The sequence below is a fragment of the Balaenoptera musculus genome, chromosome 1 (genome assembly GCF_009873245.2).
Source record: "Balaenoptera musculus isolate JJ_BM4_2016_0621 chromosome 1, mBalMus1.pri.v3, whole genome shotgun sequence".
NCBI classification, from domain to species: Eukaryota; Metazoa; Chordata; class Mammalia; order Artiodactyla; family Balaenopteridae; genus Balaenoptera; species Balaenoptera musculus.
This window is the reverse complement of record NC_045785.1, coordinates 160,472,645-160,493,009: the sequence shown is the minus strand read 5'-3', so window position 1 is coordinate 160,493,009 and position 20,365 is coordinate 160,472,645. Positions and strand designations below refer to the sequence as shown.

The window sequence follows — 20,365 nt, the reverse complement described above, 5'->3', positions numbered from 1 at the left end:
CACAGTTGGGAAGACTTCATGTTATAGACAAAAATTTTCCCAAAATTAATCTCTAAATTCAGTGCAGGTCTACAAGCTTGTATATGTGAAAGGGTGTTTGTATATGTCTGTCTGTATGTATATAAACTAATAATATAACCCTAACAATCATATGGAAAAACAAATGGCCAAGAATAGCCAAAACAATTTTAGAGACAGAAAAGGAATGACAGCAGGACACCCCCTCACAGAAACTGACTTCTTACAAAGGTATAGTGATTAAGATGGCATAATTTTAACTCAGACGTGAGACCCAAAAAGCAAGTTGAAACTTAATTTGGAAAGTCACAAACTTTGGGAAAGGTTAAAATTGAAGCAACTGCCCAGATAATAAATAATGATCCACACAAAGTTATATAATCACAACATTTCAGAACACCGGAAATAAACAGAACATCCTAAAAGCTTCCAAATAAGGGACGAAGGTTATAACAGAAGTACTGAAAATTAGGATGGCATCAGATGTCACAACAGTACATTAGAAGACAATGCAATGTCTTCTAAATTCTAAGAGAAAAATAAGTTCAAATCCATCATACCATGTCCAGTCTAGATAAATTATCAACCAAGTATGAGAGAAGAAATGAAGGCATTTTTCAGACATGCAAGATTATGAAATATTTACTTCCCCTGGAACCTTTCTCAGGCAGCTACCACCAAATGAGAAGAAAGACAGATATGGATCCAGGAAACAGAGGATCCAATACTAGAGAGCGACACATAAATTCCATGATGATAAGGAAAGGTATGTCTAGGATGACAGTTCTCATCAGAGAACTGGAGATAGGAGATAGGCCTATCTCCAGTAGGCCTATAGGACAGTCTAGACTAGAATGAGAGTATGCACGCCTCCAGACAAAGGAGCCACTAAGTTATTTACTATATCTAAGAGGGAAAGGAATTGCTCAATTTCTTAATGCGTGGTAGAGAGTCTGGGGATAAACTAGTGAGAATTATACAGAAAAACTAAGCAAAGTAAAGGGGTCACTTACTTCAGGGAGAACAAAGAGCTGTCCAAGAAAAGAAAGGTAATTAAAATAAATAATATGGCACAGCTATGAATAATATTTATATAATTATTAAAAAACTGAACAGGATTTAATGAAAGATTATGTGATAATTACAACACTGGGAAGATAAAGAGAAAGTGTAAGGGTTGGTTGAGACGGGTATAAAAGACCTGTATCCTCATCTTCCATGGTAGGAAATTAATAGATAATATCTAAAACTAAATAACAAGAGGCAGTAGCATGAATAAAACAATAAAAAATACATAAGTAGAAGAAACAACGGAAGAAAGAGCTAAAAGATTTTTATGTGTCTGCCTGCAGAAAAAGACAGTTGGAGGTGGGAAAGAACCAGGACAAAGGAATGCTGTTTTTTCTGATGTCTTCCTAAAATATGTATACATCACATAAAAAATAAAGAAAAAAGAAGGTTTCTTCATTATAATTTTCTAAATGGAGGACCAACATGCTATTATGTCCAGGAAAATTATTTGAGATCATTAATAAAAAATGAATGACTAGGAAGACACACTAGAATTTTAGGAATAAATCTGATCAGGGGCAACTCATATAGACAGAAAAAGTACTCAATGCATTCTGGAATGCACAGGGACTTGGAGGACTGAACAGACTCCATAGGAGGAGCCCCAGCTTTAAGGGGCTTATAACATGCAGGACTGAGGAAACACTACCTCTTCCCCTGGAATTCCTTCTCAGTGTAGCTCTCTCTTTTCCGGAATTGTGGACCACAACTTTCTGATACCACAGCCTACCTTACTTTAATCTGTGTTTTCTCAACTTAGACCACCATGCTATTTCTCTCCCTCTCATGTCATACCTGGCACTATCCACTTCCCACTATATACTTCAAACACATGCCGTTATCTTAGAGCAGAATAATTACATACACCGGTCTTACATTGTTGGTATGACTATTGTCATATCTATTACTTCTACCTATGTCACAAGCCCCACATTACAATATTATTTTCGCTTTTAATAGTCAGATACCTTTTATGTAAATTTAAAAAGAAAGATTAATATAATCTTTTTCCTTTATCCTGTAAATCTTATTTATCATATCTGATATTCTTTATCATATAGCTAAGTATCCAAATGGTGTAATTTCCTTTGGTGTGAAGGACATTCTTTAGCATCTAGGCCTCTTTCATCCACCTGAAAATGTCTTTAATTCACCTTCATTTTTGAAGAATATTTTTGTTTGATATAGAATTCTTGATTTACAGACTTTTTTTTCTTTCAGCACTTTAAAGATATCATTCCATGATTTCTGATGAGAGTTCAGTGGTCATTTTTACCCTTTTTCCACAGTGTGTAAAGTGTTTTTTCTTCTGGCTGCTTTCAATTTTTTTTCTTTATCTTTAATTTTCAGCAGTTTAATTGTGATGTAGCCAGGTGTGGTTCCTTTTATCACCTTGAGATATGCTAGGATTTTATATCTGTGTTTTTCATCACATTTGGTAAAGTTTGAGCCATCAATTCTTACAAATGTTTTCTGTTACTATCACACTTTTACTACGATTCTAACTGTATGGATATTTGAGCCTATAATGATTTTGTTTCAATCTTCTTCTCTCTGTTCTTCAGACTGTTTAATCTCTATTAATCTGTCTTCAAATTCACTGGCTCTTTTTTCTCTCATTTCTAATCTACTGTTAACCTCTTCCTGTGGATTTTTTATTTCTATTACTATAATTTTCAAGTTCTAAAAGATCTGTTTGATTTATTTTTCTGCAGAGATTCCTTATCTGTGTAATCTTTAAGACTATTATCTTCCTTTGATTCTTTAAACATATATATGATAGTTTCATTAAGTCTCTGTCTGGCAACTCCAACATCTGTGCTAGCCAGGTTTTTAGTGACTACTTTTATTTTTAAATTCTGTATCACAATCACTTACCCTACCCTCTATTTTTGTTTGGTCTAGTGATTTTTGACTGAATGCTGGCCACTGTCAATAAAGCATTGTGGACAGTATGAATTCTATTATCTTCCTCTGAAGAATATTAAATTCTCCTTTAAGCAGATAAAAGAATACTAACTGATCTCCTTGAACATGGGTTGGCTTACAGTTATACCCTTTAAAGGCAATTTATAGAAAACCTAAGATTCATCTCAACCCCTTTATTTGGAGGACCACTTTCAAACTCCGTTGATCTTATCAGGACTTGGTTTTAGGCTGTTAGATAGGCTTACAGTAAGTCTTACATGTTACAAACATCTTAACTAGCCGATATTCCAATGTCCCCTAGCACTGTGTCTCCTCCAGCACTGCTTGATTTCGAGTAATCTGCTCAATTTTCAAATGGATAGCATCTACTCTTTGGTAATTCTCATATGTTCTTATACAGTTGTCCCTCCATATCTGCTGGTTCCACATTTGCAGATTCAACCAATCATGGATCAAAAATATTTTTAAAAAAATTTTCCAGAAAGTTCCAAAAAGCAAAACTTGAATCTGTCACACGCTGGCAACTATTTACATAGCATTTACATTGTATTTACAACTATTTATATAGCATTTACATTGTATTAGGTATTATAAGTAATCTAGAGATGATACAAAGTATACAGGAGGATGTGCATAGGTTATATGAAAATACTACATCATTTTATATAAGGGACTTGAGCATCTGCAGATTTTACTATCCATGGGGCGGGGTGGGGGGGGGGAGTCCTGGAACCAATCCCCCACAGATACCAAGGGACAACTGTATGACATATGTACAGACCAACCATCATGAGATAGCCCCATATGGATATTTTAGGCCCTCTCTATGCACAACTCCCTCCTTTCCAATGGTAAGCCCTGCAGATTACAGCTGCCTCAGCTAACCCAACTCTGATCTCTTCCTCCTCAGCTCTGTAAGATGGTTAAACTCTGCTTTAACTCTAGCTTTCTGCATCAGAGTCAGCAAACTGTCCCAATCCTGGGAAATGGTGAGGCATACCTCGTAAATTAACTTCTCTCAGAGATAACAGTCTTGTGTTGCCTGTTGTCCACTGCATAAAAACAGTTGTTTCAAATCCAGTTTTACAGTTATTTACAGTGAAAGAACAATTTGGTATCAATTACTCCCTCCATCATGGCCAGAGGCAGAAGTCATATAATCCTTTTAAAAAAAGTTATCTCCTTAGGATAAATTTTCAGAAGTCAAATTACTGGTCCAGTATAATGTGACATTTTCATGGCTTTTGCAATGTATTATACTAAATTACTCTCCAAAAAGTTTCTGCCAATTAAAATGATATATATTTGGATGTATGCTATACAACCAGGAAATTGAGGTAAATACTACAACAATAACAACAACAATAACAAACAGGGAATACAACTGGGGCATGTAAACTTTTAAGTTAAGTGAGAGAATATAACCGAGGGGTCTAGGGTTAGCAGAACTAAAGTAAATGGTAACATAAAACTGAATCAGCCTAGAGGACTTTCTGATAAAAGCATTCACTTGTTGAACACTGTCCCTCAGGAAAACCAGACAACTAGTAAAGAAAGAGAAAAGAAATGAAAGTGAAGAAGTCACATTTTCTTTTTCCATGCGGGATTTATTTTCTTCACTCCTCCGGAACTATGTAAATATCTCAAGTACAATAATAAACAGTTCAGCTAAAAAAGGAACAAACAAGAGTCTCATAAAAGGTATAGTGTATAAATCTTAAGATCATTAATATAAGCAGTTGAAAATGGTATATGACTTTATAGACAAGCCCTATTATGAGAAAGTATGCCTAAGTGGAGGGAAGTAGAGCATAGAAAGACAAATGGATGGAAGGATGTTTGATAGATAATATAAATAGATGGCTTCTAAAACAGATAAAGAAGACAAGTAGTAAGGGAGATGTCTGTGGGTAAAACAGTTGAAGATTTATCTTTATTTACCGTTCCATCTTCCATCAGCTTCAGACATGAACCAAAATCTGCTAACCGAATATGTCCATTCATATCCATCAATATATTGTCAGGTTTGATGTCCCTGAAAAAAACAGATGCATTCAATTTTTAGTTGGGAAAAATAAACATAATCAGTTACTTGGTAAGATAACCATTTTGTCTGAAAATCTCCACTTCTTTTAAAATTAATAATCTAAGAACATATATTTCTTTAGACTACTTCTTTATGGGTTCAAATCCTAGCTCTGATTCATATTAAAACTTTTTTAAACACATGCAATTTCAGTGTTCTGGAGATTAAAAGTACTGTGGTAATTTTCATTCAGGTTAAATCTTACCATTCTTCCTTTAGATTTGCACAGATTCCAATGTGGCCATGGTAGGCCTACTTTCTGCATACAGAGAAGAGCCGTAATTACCTGATACCCACAAAACATACTACCTTCTAGCCCATGAAACTGAACAGGGAAAAATATACTTCCTAGACCCTGAACATAAATGTAAATAAATAAATTTTCAATTACTGCAGGTCATGACAACACAAAAAGAATTGCTTCACAAAGCTTATTCGGAAAACAATTGAAACACTACTTAATAGTGATCTATATTATATAAAGCTATTTACAGATGTTAAGTCAAAGGCTTGTAACATATCCAAATCTAACTAATAACAAACTAAATCATGCCAGTTTTTGTGTTTATTTTTACATCTGAATAATAAAAAGTGTTGCAAACCTTTGTGGCAGCTAACCCACTAAAAAGGCAGAGTTGAATAGTTCTGACAGACTATAGCCTTCAAAGCCTAAAATATTTCCTATCTGGCCCTTTATAGAAAAAGTTTGCTGACCCCTGTTATAGATGACAGATGATTGCTTAATACAGACAGGCAGATAGATAGACTGAAAACAACAGCCTGCATAGGAAATTGTCTTCATAGTCCTCCATATTTGAATTTATAATCTCAACTCTCAGAAATGCTATATTAAGAAAAGATTTTTCTCTTGTTCAGAAACATCAAAGAAGTACACTTTAGTGCTGGAAGGAACCTTAGAAATTACCTAGACCATTTTTAGATGAGGGGAAAACTGTATTTTATTCTTTATTTTTAAAAATATTAAACTGTATAGTCATTACACATAACTGCTACTGGTAGAATTCTCAGATTTTAAAGGAGACTAAAGGAATTACAAAGACAGGATTTATAAACATCAATAATATTTTTGGCTACGTAAAAAACAGGAAATATTAAAACTTAATAAGAGAAATAAATTGTATTTATACACTTGTAACAAATAATTAATAAAATATAAAATATTTAACAAGACATTATAGATAGTACTGCCACTCCCCAAGTATCTCTTTACCCTTCCTGATATCACCCCCTTCCTCCACTCCCCAGAGGTTAGCAACCACAATCCTGAATTTGGTGTTTACTATATCATGCATATTTTATATTATTAGTACCTATACATGCAACCATAAGACTATATATTTTTCTGAATGTCTTTAAACTTTATAACTGATACCAAACTGTGTGTAGTCTTTTGCAACTTGGTTTTATTCTAATGTTATGTTTCTAAAATTTATCCATGTTGATACATATTGTTCTAGTTCATTAATTTAAATGCTATATGGAATATTTTCACAGATCCAATTTATCTATCAATGCTCCTGATTATGGAATTTAGATTGTTTCCAACAATTTTAGATTGTTCTAGATTTTTATTTTGCTAGTACACAAAATTCCGAAATGAATATTTTTACAAATACCTCCTTGTACTCATATGGGAACATTTCCCTAGGCTATCTAGAAGTGGAATTGCTATGATAAAAGACATGTACATCTTCAACTTTACTAGCAGGATTACTACTAAGGTTAAGACTCTTTTTTACATTATCAATGGTCATCTTAGATTCCTCTTCGGTAAAACTCCAGTTAAAATCCCGTGACTTTTTTTTATACTGTGTGTGTGCTGTTTGTTTTTGGTTAATCTTCAGGAATTTCGTTTCCTCAGATTTAAGTACATGTGTTACAAATCTCTTCTCTCAGCATGTGGGCTTGTTTTTCCACATTGTTTATAGTGTCTTTCTTACTCGTAAAAACATTGCTTAATGCTAATGTAGTCTTATAATTTACAATTTGTATTTTTTGTCTTTTTTCACTTTTTTCAGCTTTACTGAGGTGTAATTGACAAATAAAATTGTAATATATTTAAAGTACAACATGATGATTAATCTGATATACATCACATCGTGAAAGGATCCCCACCACTGAGTTAATATAGCCATCATCTCATCCCACATGTCTACTTTTTTTTTTTTTTTTTGGTGCCAACACTTCCATTCTACTCTCTCAGTAATACAATATTATCAACTATAATCACCATGCTATACATTAGCTCCTCAGACCTTATTCATCTTATAACCTAAAATTTGTACCCTTTGACCAACTTCTCCCTATTTCCCATACCCCCAGCTCCTGTCAACCATCATTCTACTCTCAAAATTTGCATTTTTTGTCCTAAGAAATCTCCCTTATCCTCTCCTTCCAGGGCTCATAAGGATAGTGTCCTATATTTTCTTTTAAAAGTTTTAAAGTTTTACTTTTCATTTCAAGTCTTTAATCTCCCTGGAATTAATTTTTGTGTGTAGTGTAAGATAAAGACCACACTATATTTCTTTCTGTCCCAATACCATTTATTGAATGACATCCTTTCACTACTGATTTCTAATAGCACCTCGGTCATAAATCAAGTGGATCTGTTTCAGGACTTCCCATGCAATTTTAATCAAAAATCTTTAGAACGAAAGGGAGCCTTTCGTGGAACCCAGGACAATAGGCATGAACTGGAACTGTCACAGGCAAACAGAGGTATGGTCACCCTATCTATATACCTATACCTAGACTACTGTCTTAATTATGAGAGCTCTATAATGACCTCTCTATACCAGTAGACCATGTTTTTAAATTGCCATGGCTCTTCCAGATAAATGCTAGAATTAGCTTAATATGTTCCATAAAACATACTGAGATTTTGATGGGAATCACAATGACTTTACAGATTAATCTGAAGAGAAATTATATCTTTGCAATATGACTCTTCTCATCCATGTATCAAGTTAATTAACATTATAGACACATATCTTAATGTACATAAATACCTTATATATTAGTTATGAGTCTTCTTTTATGTCTTTCAGTAATATTGAATATTTTTCCACAGAGAGCTTACACATCTTTTGCTATTGATAGTCTTGGATACCTTACAGTTTTGTTGCTATTGTGAATAGGATTTTCTTCATAGAAGCATTCTCATTTTGCTTCCAATTTTCATGGGAATGTTTCCCGTATTTCACCATTAAGTGTGATCTTTGGTTTAGATTTCCAGTAGAAACTCAATATTAGGAGAATTACCTTCTCCTCCCAAAAAGTATCAGGAGTGGATATTCAATTTCGTTGTCATTTTTGGTATTGAGTTTATTTTTCTCTTTTAACCTATTAATACAGTGTATTACTCTAATAGATTTTCTAATGTTGAAACTCCCTTGCGTCCTGGAATAAAACCTACATGGCCATACTTTTTTTTTTTAATGTGCCATCTATCACTGAATCTAAAACTCCACTGATTGTAAAGATGCACCATTATGGCATGTGCCACTAAAAGAGAGAATAAATTGACTACTATAATTTTAGAAGCCATTTATTTAAAAATTTCAGAGAAATTAAATTGAAAAATACGTTTGTCTTAGCACTCATAATATATAATATATATACTGCTGAATTTGATTTTTTAAAACGTTTATTTTTAGGGACTTCCCTGGTGGTCCAGTGGTAAAGAATCCGCCTTCCAATGCACGGGATGTGGGTTCAATCCCTGGTTGGAGAACTAAGATCCCACATGCCACGGGGCAACTAAGCCCACGCGCCACAACTACTGAACCCACGCACCTCAACTAGAGAGCCCGCGTGTCGCAAACTACAAAGCCCACACGCTCTGAAGCATGAGCACCACAACTAGAGAGAGAAAAACCCGCATGCCACAACTAGAGAGAAGCCCACACGCCACAACGAAAGATCCCGCATGCTGCAATGAGGATCCCATGTGCCGCAACTAAGACCATATGCAGCCTAAAATAATTAATTAAAAGTTTTAAAAAAACCTTTTATTTTTATATTCATAAGTGATATTGTGCTATATAACATTCTCTTCTTGTACTACCCTTGTCAAGTTTTGTTGTTAAGGTTTTACTATCTTCATAAAGTGAGATAAATGGCTTATCAAAATTTCAAAAGAAACTTATACAGAATTCAATTATTCCTTTCTTTTTTTTGGCTGCACCACGCGGCATGCGGGATCTTAGTTCCCTGGCCAGGGATCAAACCCATGCCCTCTGCAGTGGAAGCACGGATTCTTAACCACTGGACCACCAGGGAAGTCCCCAATTATTCCTTTCTTAAAAATAAAAGAGAACTCATCTATAAAGCCACGTGGGTAAAAGACTGTTCATAGCAGCTATATTCGTAACAGCTCAAAACTGGAAAAAACTCAAATGACCATCAGCAGGTGGGTGGATAAACTGTCACATATTTACACAGTGGAAGACTACTCAGCAATAAGGAAAGATCTGTTGATACTGTTGATACTAGATCAAATTGGATGAATCTCAAAAACTTTATGTTGATCAAAAGACATCAGACAAAAAAAATATATGACGTATGATTCCAGTTATAAGAAGTTCTAGAACAGGTAAAACTAAGCTATGGTGATAGAAACCAAAACAACTGGTGATGGAGGGATAGAAGATGCTAACTGGAAAAGTGCACAAGGAAACCTTTAGAGTGATGGAAACATTCTACATCTTGATTTGGGATGGTGGTTACACAGGTATATACATTGTCAAAAATCATCACTGCACATTTAACACTTGTGGACTTTATCATATGTATTTCAATTTATAAAAATAAAAGGGGTGAAGACAAGAAGTACCTTTAAAAAATATGAGACTGCAGTCTTGTGGAGGGAGAACTTTCCATTACAGATTCAGTTTTTTTAAACGTTCTTAGTTTATTGAGATAATTTCTATTTCTTCTTGAGTAAGTTATAGTCATTTATATTTTCTAATATACATTTCATACACATTTTGAAATTTATTGGAATACAGTTGTTCACTGTATTCTATTATTATTTGTTTAATCTACAATATATAGTTATATTCTTAACACTATTTCTTTGTATCTTTTCTTATATCTTGATAAAAAATAACACCTAATGCTTATTTAGTACTTTCTAATTTCCATGCAGCGTTCTAAATACTTTATGTGCTTTACTTATTTAATGTTCACAACAACACTGCAAGGTAGGTACAATTATTTTCCCCCTTTAGAGATGAGGAAGCTAAGCCACACAGTTAATGCTCAAGGTCACATAGTGATTGGAATCAGGATTTAAACTCAGGCAGTCTAGCTCCAGAAACCATACTCTTTGCTATGATCATTACTGCATATGATTCAATGTTTAATCCATTTGGAATTCTTCCTGGTACACCTTGGAAGGTATGATCCAATTTTATTTTTCCCACACACCATTCATCGAACCTCTTATTTAAGACGCAACCTTCACCAGATGTTAACCCTTGTAAGTATTTGGATCTACTATAAGACTTTCAATTCGGTTCCATTAGTCTGTCTTTACACACAGTGGTAATATACTTTTAATTATTAAATACAGATATTTTAATATCTGGTAGGGATTGTCTTCCTCACTGTATATTTATGTTAATATGCTATATATTTCTTAATAAATATATCCCTAAGTATTCCATATTTTTAGATACCATACCTAGAGTCTTTTTTCTTCTACTATATCTCTTTATAATTATTGTTCCTTTCTACGTTATAAATTCCACAAAGATAGGAATTTTGTTCTCTACGAGATTCCCAGCACCTGGAAAAGAGCCTGACACATAGTAGTATGCAATAAATATTTACTCAATTAATTAGACAACAAAAGCTCTTGATATCCTTCTTGAACTTTCTTGCCATTTGTAGTAGTTTTTAGGTTAATTCTCTTTGATTTTCCAGGTAGAAAATAATATCATCTATGAATACCATCTATAAATGTTACTATTCTTACACTTTCAATTTTTTCTTTTGCCTTACTGGCTAGTATTTCCACTACAATGTAAAATAATATTGGTGACAATGAACATCTTTGTCTTGTTTTGACTTTAGTAAGTTATCTATTTAGCATGATGCTGACTTTTGAGGTAAAGATACACGCACATAAAGCATGTTAAGGAAGCATCGACCTATTCTTATTTTATTAAAAAAAAGTATTTACTAAATTCAACAACTCTTCTTGATTAAAAAAAACAAAAAAAATTCTAAAATGCATATATTATATGTCTAAAATTTATAAATGGTCCACCTCAAAAAAAATATTTTAAAAACCCCAAAATACATGTATATAATGTCCGAGTCATTTAATTCAAGAATATGAAAATGTTTTGACTAAGCCACTATGATCATCTGCAGTCAGCAATATTGTTCAGTGAAAATAATTAATGGGTATCAAGATCATAGATAAATATGATAATGTTATAAAGATAATACAAATTGGTCTCTGCTTGTCCAACAGGGAATACAATTACACATTTCATGTAATACGTTGCCTAATGATTCATTCCACATACCAAGTTTATTCCATGGCTGAAAAAGAAGTCTCTCTTCCTAAAATGGTCTCTATTTGATTTGATGGAAACTCTCCTAATCTTCTGAATTAATAAAACCTCAGGAGTATATGAACTATGAGCTATTCCCTAATCATCTGTTAGGTTTGAAAATATTTACGTTTGTTTTATTTTTTGGGGGGAGAGACAAAGTATAATGCAGATATGAGGTAGAACTTAAAGAATTCATAAGAAGGAAATAATGACTTTTCTATCTAGCTGACATTAAGTATGACCTAAATTACCGGGCACAAGGAAGGCCTAAAACGTATGTAAGTCCACACACTTAACCACCTCAAACAAAGGAAAACATGTCCCTTCCTCCTTTTTCAACCAAAGACTACAGCTTGATCTTCTGTGGTTTCCTTTCTCCTTTAAGATTGTCTACCATTTTCATCTAAATCTAATCTAAAAATGTCTGGGAGAAAGTATACAAAATATGATCTGAATTGGGCCTAACATATACAGGAATAGGCCTGGTTCTTTTTGCACTTTAGGTTTTTGAAGTGTGGGTGAAGCGAAACAGAAGCTGCAGGTTCAAATCCCCACAAATGTCAGGGGAGGTGTGGATACATCTGCTGACCAATATCCATCATATGAGTCACAAATGCTCTTAACTACTTCATAAGAATGTTCTCACTGGAGTAGAGGAATGGAAAGAGATCCCAAGTGTAAAATGATAGAAAGATGGTTACACATACATAACTGACAGTACCCTCAAACCCAAGAGGTTCTTTTCTGTCACCTAGAAGAGCCAGGATCAAAGAAAAGCAGGTGAACACCTATCTATTCTCTCTACAAATAATTTGATAATTGAACCATGATTTTGGCAACTTGAAGGCTACATACAGAAGAAAAGGTTTAACAATCTGTAAGTAACAAAACCTTTTCAAGTAAAGTCACAGTTATAAAGTTATCTATCATTATTATATCTGCCCAAGAAAATGCAAGTCTTTATTCTTACATTACCACTGAAATGTATCATCAAATTTTAAAAGAAATTTGAGTGCTTAAAAGAAGTTCTTAAAAATTTTTTTGGCTTCCCCATTCCCATTCCCATTCATATGCAGAAAATATTCTCTTTAAGATGACAAATAACCTTTTAATTGCCAAATCCAGTAGAATCTTTTCAGTTTGAATCCTATAATGATTTCTCTGTGACATCTGACAATGCTGATTATTCTCCCAACTATACCATTTTCTCCTCTATTTTCTCAACTAAGACCAATTCTTCTCAGTCTTCTTTCCTGATTCCTCTTTTTCCAAAGGCATATTTCCCATTCCCCTAATGCTGTCCTTCCCTAAGAGTCAGTTCTCAGCTGCTTTAAAGTTACAGAGAGCCTCTTCCCCAAAAGGCCTGTCTTTCTTGGGCAACCTATATCCACTGAATAATTTACAGGGAACTATAAAGACTCAGCCAATTTAACTAAATGAGTAACAATTCTGATGGGCTATAGACTTTCCAGAACTCCTAGTGCGGCTGGCTGAGGCTTTGGCCTGCAGTGCAAACTGACTTCTCCCTCTGCCTAACCCTGCTTCCTCCAGCTCCGCCCCTCAAAGGTGTTAATCCTTAGTACATCTTGCATTATACATACATTCTGTCTCAGTCCCTGTTTCTGGCAAATACAATGTGTTGCATGGCAATGGATAAATGGAACAATGGGCTGGCAAATTCCATTTTCTGACATAAGAAGCAAAATAACATCTGGTATTCAGAACCACTCTGAGTCAGTGACATCTTGCAAATAAGATGGCAGCCAGCCAACCAGATACCAAGTATTGTCAATAAAGGAAGTGAAAGGGAAATTCGGGCAAAACATGAGTTCCAACCTTGACAATCCATGAAAACTAAGAAAGAGATAGAAATGTTTAGAAGAGATAAAAATCTCTACATTATCACTGTAAAAAAGTATTATTCAAGTTTCTTCCTAAGTTGAATATGAATTGTACCACTTACCATGAATTAAAGTTTCTGTAATCTGCAGTTTTCCTTGTCCCCAAGGAAAAGCATTATTTGACTTAAAAGGAACATCTTGACTTAAAACATTTGACTTAAAAGGAACAACATTATTTAAAACTCTAAGTCAAAATTAATATTTATGATACATATTTTTATAACATTAAGAATAAAAAAGCATCCCAAAACAATGACCACGCTGAAAGGGCAATATTCTATAGGTCATTTTTACTTTAATACTTCAGTAGAATATCAGTACCAGAGCATGATTATTATAATTATTATTCCTATAATAGTAAAATGTGGATATAATAACATTAGTTAACCTTCAAAGCAGTAGTTTTCAACTCTGGCTGGACAACAAAATCAACTATAGAGGTTATTTAACTATATGTACCTCGGCCCCAGTCCAGACACCACAAATCAGAATACTGCATAGGGATTGGTTACTGAGAATACTAATTTAGGACACGTATCTCTCCTTCCATCAACCTCATGTCAATGTCTCCGATTTGGTTCCTTTTCATCATTTATACAGGTTGGGGAAGTAGGCTCTCACAATAGAATGCTTTTATTTTCTGGTCTTCCTACTCCTCCTCTTTATATACCCATACAGAAGAAAATCAGCATATAGTATTATAATATTCCAACTAAAATGTTTATTAAAAGTGTATCTTAATTTTGTCAAATACATATTATATCAGTAATAAAGAAGAGAAAACCCACACTGGTAAAATTATGTCACAAACTGCCTTTTTGTTAGTCATACATTTGAATTTTTAATAGGAACATTAATTTGAAGCTCATCTTACAATTAAAAAAAGTTATTCATAACGTTCTGTCAATAAACTTTTCTCAAACTTATCTTTCCCAACAGTGGCTGCCCAAATCCTGATCTTTTACATATCCTTCAAAAAACCATCTAGATACAATCCACAAGAGGAAACAAGTAAAACTGACAACCCACACCTACAGTGTAACTCAAAGAAAGTCTACCACAAAATTAAAATCATTTCTAATTATAGAAATAAATATTCAAATCCAGCAGATCAAACTCTAGAGTGCATGTGGAAAGGAAGACCTGGGAAAGAGACTATGGGAAAAAGCAGAAAAGAGCAGGGAGTCCAGGGATGATGAACTGTAGACTAAACTACTACCCACTGTCACTGAAAGAAAAAGTCCTATTACGAATGGGGTAAGATGTAACAATGGGGGAAACTGGGTAAAGGGTACATGAGATCTTTTTGTACTGTCTGCAATTTCCTGTGAATTTAAAATGATTTCAAAATAAAAAGTTTCTTTTTTTTAAAGCCCGCCTCAAAAAATTACCTTGAGAAAATTTATGGGCTTATTATCTTATGCTCCTCATTGTCTTGTTATACATTAACATAATCTCTTTAACACATATTTATACTTACTTAAACAATATATCACTAAAGAGAAAAACCTTCTAAAACTGTGTACCAGTCAATAGTATCTGATTTTCATCAGTGGACCGCCTATGACCTTGTCCTTCTCAGCCCAGTCGTTTCTCACATTCCCTTTGCCCATGATCTTTGCCTCCGCTCCTCTGGATAAATCCCAGTTGGCCTAAACTGCAAGAAAAATTGCCTTCTCTTCTGAGAACCGCCTTTGACACTACAGGCACACCTCAGAAATACTGCAGGTTAGGTTCCGGACCACTTCAATAAAGCTGATATCACAATAAAGGAAGTCACATGAATTTTTCTGGTTTCCCAGTGCATATAAAAGTCTAGTGAGTGTGCAATAGCATTACATCTAAAAAAAACAATGTACATATCTGAATTTAAAAATGCTTTATTACTTAAAAATGCTAACCATTATCTTACAATGCAAGGTTGCCATAACCTTCAATTTGTAAAGAGCTCAGTATCTTTGATGTGTAATAAAGCAAAGCACAATAAAACAAGGTGTCTATCCCTATATTCCCTCCACCAGACCTATCTTGCTAAAGCTCTATAAAAACTGCCTTTCTTTCCTACGGTAATGTCTAAGTCAGCTTGGGCTACCATGACAAATACCATAAACTGGGTGGCTTAAACAACAGAAATGTATTTTCTCACAGTGCTAGAGGCTGGGATGTCCAAGATCAAGGTCCAGCAGGGTTTGGCTTGTAGTTAGGACTATTTTCCTGGCTTGCAGATGTCTGTCCTCTAGTTGTGTCTTCACATGGCCTTTCCTTGGTGTGTTCAGAGAGAGAGAGGGAGAGAGAGAAGGAGAGGGAGAGAAGGAGGGGGAGAGAAGGAGGGGGAGAGAGATGGAGAGGGAGAGAAGGAGGGGGAGAGAGATGGAGAGGGAGAGAGGGAGAGAGGGAGAGGGAGAGGGAGAGCGCGCCTGTGCGCCCTCTCTGCTGTCTCCTTTCATAAGGGCACGAATCCCATCATGAGGACCCTATCATAATGACATCATCTAACCTAATTACTTCCTAAAGGCACACTGGGGATTAAGAGCTTCAACATATGAACTGGGGGGGGGGGGGGGGGGCGGCGGGGGGGACACATATCCTCATTCCATAACAAGTAGAATATTCCTTAAAACCTCCTTATGTACTAGCACTCTGAATCAAGGCTTATTTATGCTTAGCACTTACCTAACTGATTTTATTCTACAGTTTCTATTAATTAATTAATCAACTAACAATTGAATACTAGGTACCACAGACTGTACTTGGTGCTAGGGTTATCAAATATATATCTGAGATTAACCAAGGCATTTCTACTGCTAAAATTAAATAATGAGAAATAGGGGGGAAATAGTTAGTTAATGGGTAAAATTTATCTATTTTAAAATATCATATAATTATATAAGAAATGCTAATGAATAATCATGAATAGTTTAATAGATTTTTCTTTTCAATAAATATATGACTTGATACTGTGATTTTTATATTATATATACACAATACAGTCATATTTATTGATAACATAATGGTTCCTTCAACATTTCATGGTGTTCCACAAAGTTCATTTAACACCTATCAGAACTCTGCATTGGTTTTAGATACCATGAAGCAGAAGTGAGACCATCTGAACCAAAACCCAGCATGTTCTGTTTCATAATGAAATCAGCCACCAACTTGCAAGAAAATGATTAGACATATTTTGCATTCTTCTGAAGATTCTTCAAATAATTCTCAAACAGACGGTACTACCATAACAATATGAAATTACTTTAAAATGTATTTATATACTGTTATGTTATGTAGGCACTTCTGTCTTCATTGGAATCTATTTGTTTCAAAATTTATACTTACTCACTTGACTTTTTTTGATAAATACAATACCATATTGTAAAAGTTAACACATCTCTTGAAACAAGTAATTAAAGCACATAATCATTAATGAGTCACAGATTTTTCTGGATCAGCAAGTAAAACAACTAATTGCCACATACTAAAAGAGATGCTCAAAATGAAAAGAATATAAACAAGATGAAAGAAATTCACAGGAATATGGCTACTAAAGCCTGGTATACTTGTATTTTACATGCAAAGTAAATTTCAAAGCAAAAAAGAAAAGCACCCTTAGTGATGACAAGGACCTCTAAATCATGACTAAAAGAAAATTATTTCACCAGTAACATATAACAAGTAAATTTGTAATACTTCACTTCCCTAAGGAAAAAGGAAGTGAGGGAGGATGCCGTCATGACTATATAGTTCTTCCCTTCTCGCCTCACCTCCCTACCAGATGCAGAGTCCCAGAACCAGGGCTCCAACTGTAGGTGCCAGAAGCAAGGATAATTCCTAAGAAGGAATTCTAGCCTTTAAACCTTAATGTCAGTACTCCTAAGGGCCTGATAAGGTGAGTCGTGCCATCATTCCATCTAGTAAAACCAAGGCTGGCAGGGAATACTGCTGGATTGCTTGGTGGTTGAGATAGCCCACTATTTCTGTATCTATGCAACCCTACACTGCATCAATGCATTGAGATGGAGGCACTTGCTAGACTAGTATTGCTGCTGTCAGTTTGGACCAGCACAGTGGTCAAACCTAACATTCTTTCCAAAGGACCAAAAGTTTGGGCAAAACTAAGTGACAAATAGAGAGAAGGAAAAGTAACAGCTAAGGATAAAAGAATGAATAAATGGGTTATGCAATAAGGGAAATCCACTATTATTATATTGATGCTCTGTGAGAGGCTCAGAGCAACATATGATATTGTCTTGGGAGATTGGGATTGACATATATACACTAATACGTATAAAATGGATAACTAATAAGAACCTGCTGTATAAAAAAATAAATAAAATAAAATTCAAAAATTCAAAAAAGATATGATATTGTCTCTTAGCTCAGTTACACCAAATACCAGAATGGGTGAAGCCGTACGTTGCTGAAACAACTGCCTGCCTTCGGAACCTGGCATGATCAAATGGAATTCTGCGCACCTGAGTGGCATCACTCTGGGAGACAATGTAGTCATATGAAATGATGATGGACTAGATGGCTGATGAGTCGGTGGGACACGGGTAACATGCCAGCATCTTCTGACTCCCCACACTGCCATATGGTGTTAACACTGGCCTTGCTGATAAGATTCAACCACATTATGTGAACAGGCCTTTTGATAATAGTGATATTAATAATTAAATGTACTGGGAGATTTAGTTAAAGCCTCCTCAGGACCTAATAAAATGATCAGCCGGAGGAAGAACTAGATTTCGTTAACCATCAGCTAGTCTCCATGCTAAACAGTTCTGCACAAGTTTATCATATGGTACAAATAACAATAGATCAAAGGGGAAAAACAAGCAATGAAAATAGTAGTACAAAAATATGAGAATGTATGTAATGGCCTTATAAGATGAATTAGTGGTTTCTTTAAATTTATCCCTACCCAACACTGGACTCCTCCAAATGACAGACATATTCACTATGATACTATTGCTGTGTCCATCCTATAAATGCTACACTAAATGTAATACCAAAAAAAAATTATCATTTTGTTGTAAGAGAGCCTTGGCTAAAGGCCAGGAAGTAGTCTGTACAGTGAAGAACTAATCTTACCCAATGAGAGGTCTGGCCTTTGCTGCAGCTGCTGGGAGGTGATCTCTAGGTTCTTGGAATATCATGCCTAATAGGAGTATCTTTGTCTGGGGCCTTGAGCCACCAAACAGATTGACAATGTAATCTATTATGGATATAATTTATTTGGGCCATGTAGTATCAGTTTTATCTCCGAAAGGGACTGGAAACTAAAGGGATCATCCCAACCTCAGGGAAGGGCTGGAGACTGAAGATCAGTCCTGCAGGCAGTATGTGACTGAGCAACCCCCAAAACTCTGGAAACCAAACGCTCAGGTGAGTTTCCTCGGTTGGCAATACTCCGTTCGTACTGTCTCATGGATGCCGGGAAAGTAATGCTGCCCTAATTTCACAAGGAGAACAGGAGAGAAGCTCTGGGTTTCGTACTTCTCCTGAAATCTGCCTTGTGCACATCTTCTCTTAGCTGATTTTAATCTGTACCCTTTCCATGTAATAAACTGTAACTGGAGGTAGAACAGCTTTCAGTGAGTCCTGTTGAGTCCTACTCGCAAATTATTAAAACTAAAAGTGGTTTTGGGGATACCCCGAACCTGTAATTGGTGCCAGAAGTAAGGGCAGTCTTTTGAGACTGTTCCTTTTAACTGTGAAGTTGGCCCAAATTCCTTGCAGTTACTGAAATGCCAAATGCACTGTAATATGGTGACTATCTTTATATAAAATGATCCCTGTAACGGTGCACATCCCAACTTCACCTACAACTCTAGTTTGACAATTTCTAACTATAAAATTATCTATTCTTTAGTAATTTCAAGATATTATACAAATACCTCCTCCATTAGCAGCATCAAAAATTCTAGTTTTCAGGGCTTCCCTGGTGGCGCAGCGGTTGAGAATCCGCCTGCCAATGCAGGGGACACGGGTTCGAGCCCTGGTCTGGGAGGATCCCACATGCCGCGGAGCAACTAGGCCCGTGAGCCACAACTACTGAGCCTGCGTGTCTGGAGCCTGTGCTCCGCAACAAGAGGGGCCGTGACAGTGAGAGGCCCGCGCACCGCAATGAAGAGTGGCCCCCGCTCGCTGCAGCAAGAGAAAGCCCTCGCACAGAAACGAAGACCCAACACAGCCAAAAATAAATAAATAAATAAATAAAATTAAAAAAAAAAATTCTAGTTTTCAAATGAGACTCAGGACTGTGGGGGACTGAAGGGAGTTTTATCTTAGCGTCAGGCTTCAAAGTTTTTCTATCTCATTGTAAAAGTGTAATGATTTTACATATACCAAGAGAATAACAGACAAATCATACCACAAATCCAAGCTTAAAGAGACGCAATCCGCCTGAAGCCCTTGTGGAGGCTGACCACATACCTATCCTTCATAAAATCTTATGGGATAAGGGATAAAAAACTCTTTAGAATTGAATTCTGTGTTATTTCCCTCAACAACTTCTATTAAAATAGGTTGGATCCATTTCCTGTAATGCATCAGTACACTTTACCCAAGAGTTAACCATATTATATAAAACAGTACTAACATTAAGTAGATGAGGTTAATAAAAACTGTAATTATAAATCTTGAATACTGAATAAATTCCATGAGGAAAAAGTACGAGTTATGAGGAAATCCATGAATAACAAGTGAATTATTTTTTGCCTTTTATTTTTGGACTAGGGTAAGGAGAGAATACTTCAAAAAACATACTT

At 35.2% G+C, this 20,365-nt stretch overlaps 1 protein-coding gene across 13 annotated transcripts in view; it reads right to left on the bottom strand.

The window, feature by feature from the left end:
* CDC42BPA (CDC42 binding protein kinase alpha) overlaps positions 1-20,365 on the bottom strand; it is a 320,248-nt gene that overhangs the window by 160,375 nt on the left and 139,508 nt on the right. For all 13 annotated transcript variants that reach the window (XM_036865565.1, XM_036865615.1, XM_036865588.1 and 10 more), the window contains exon 6: positions 4,960-5,053. In XM_036865565.1, coding sequence (XP_036721460.1) covers positions 4,960-5,053 — 94 coding nt within the window. The remainder of the gene's footprint in view (positions 1-4,959; positions 5,054-20,365) is intronic.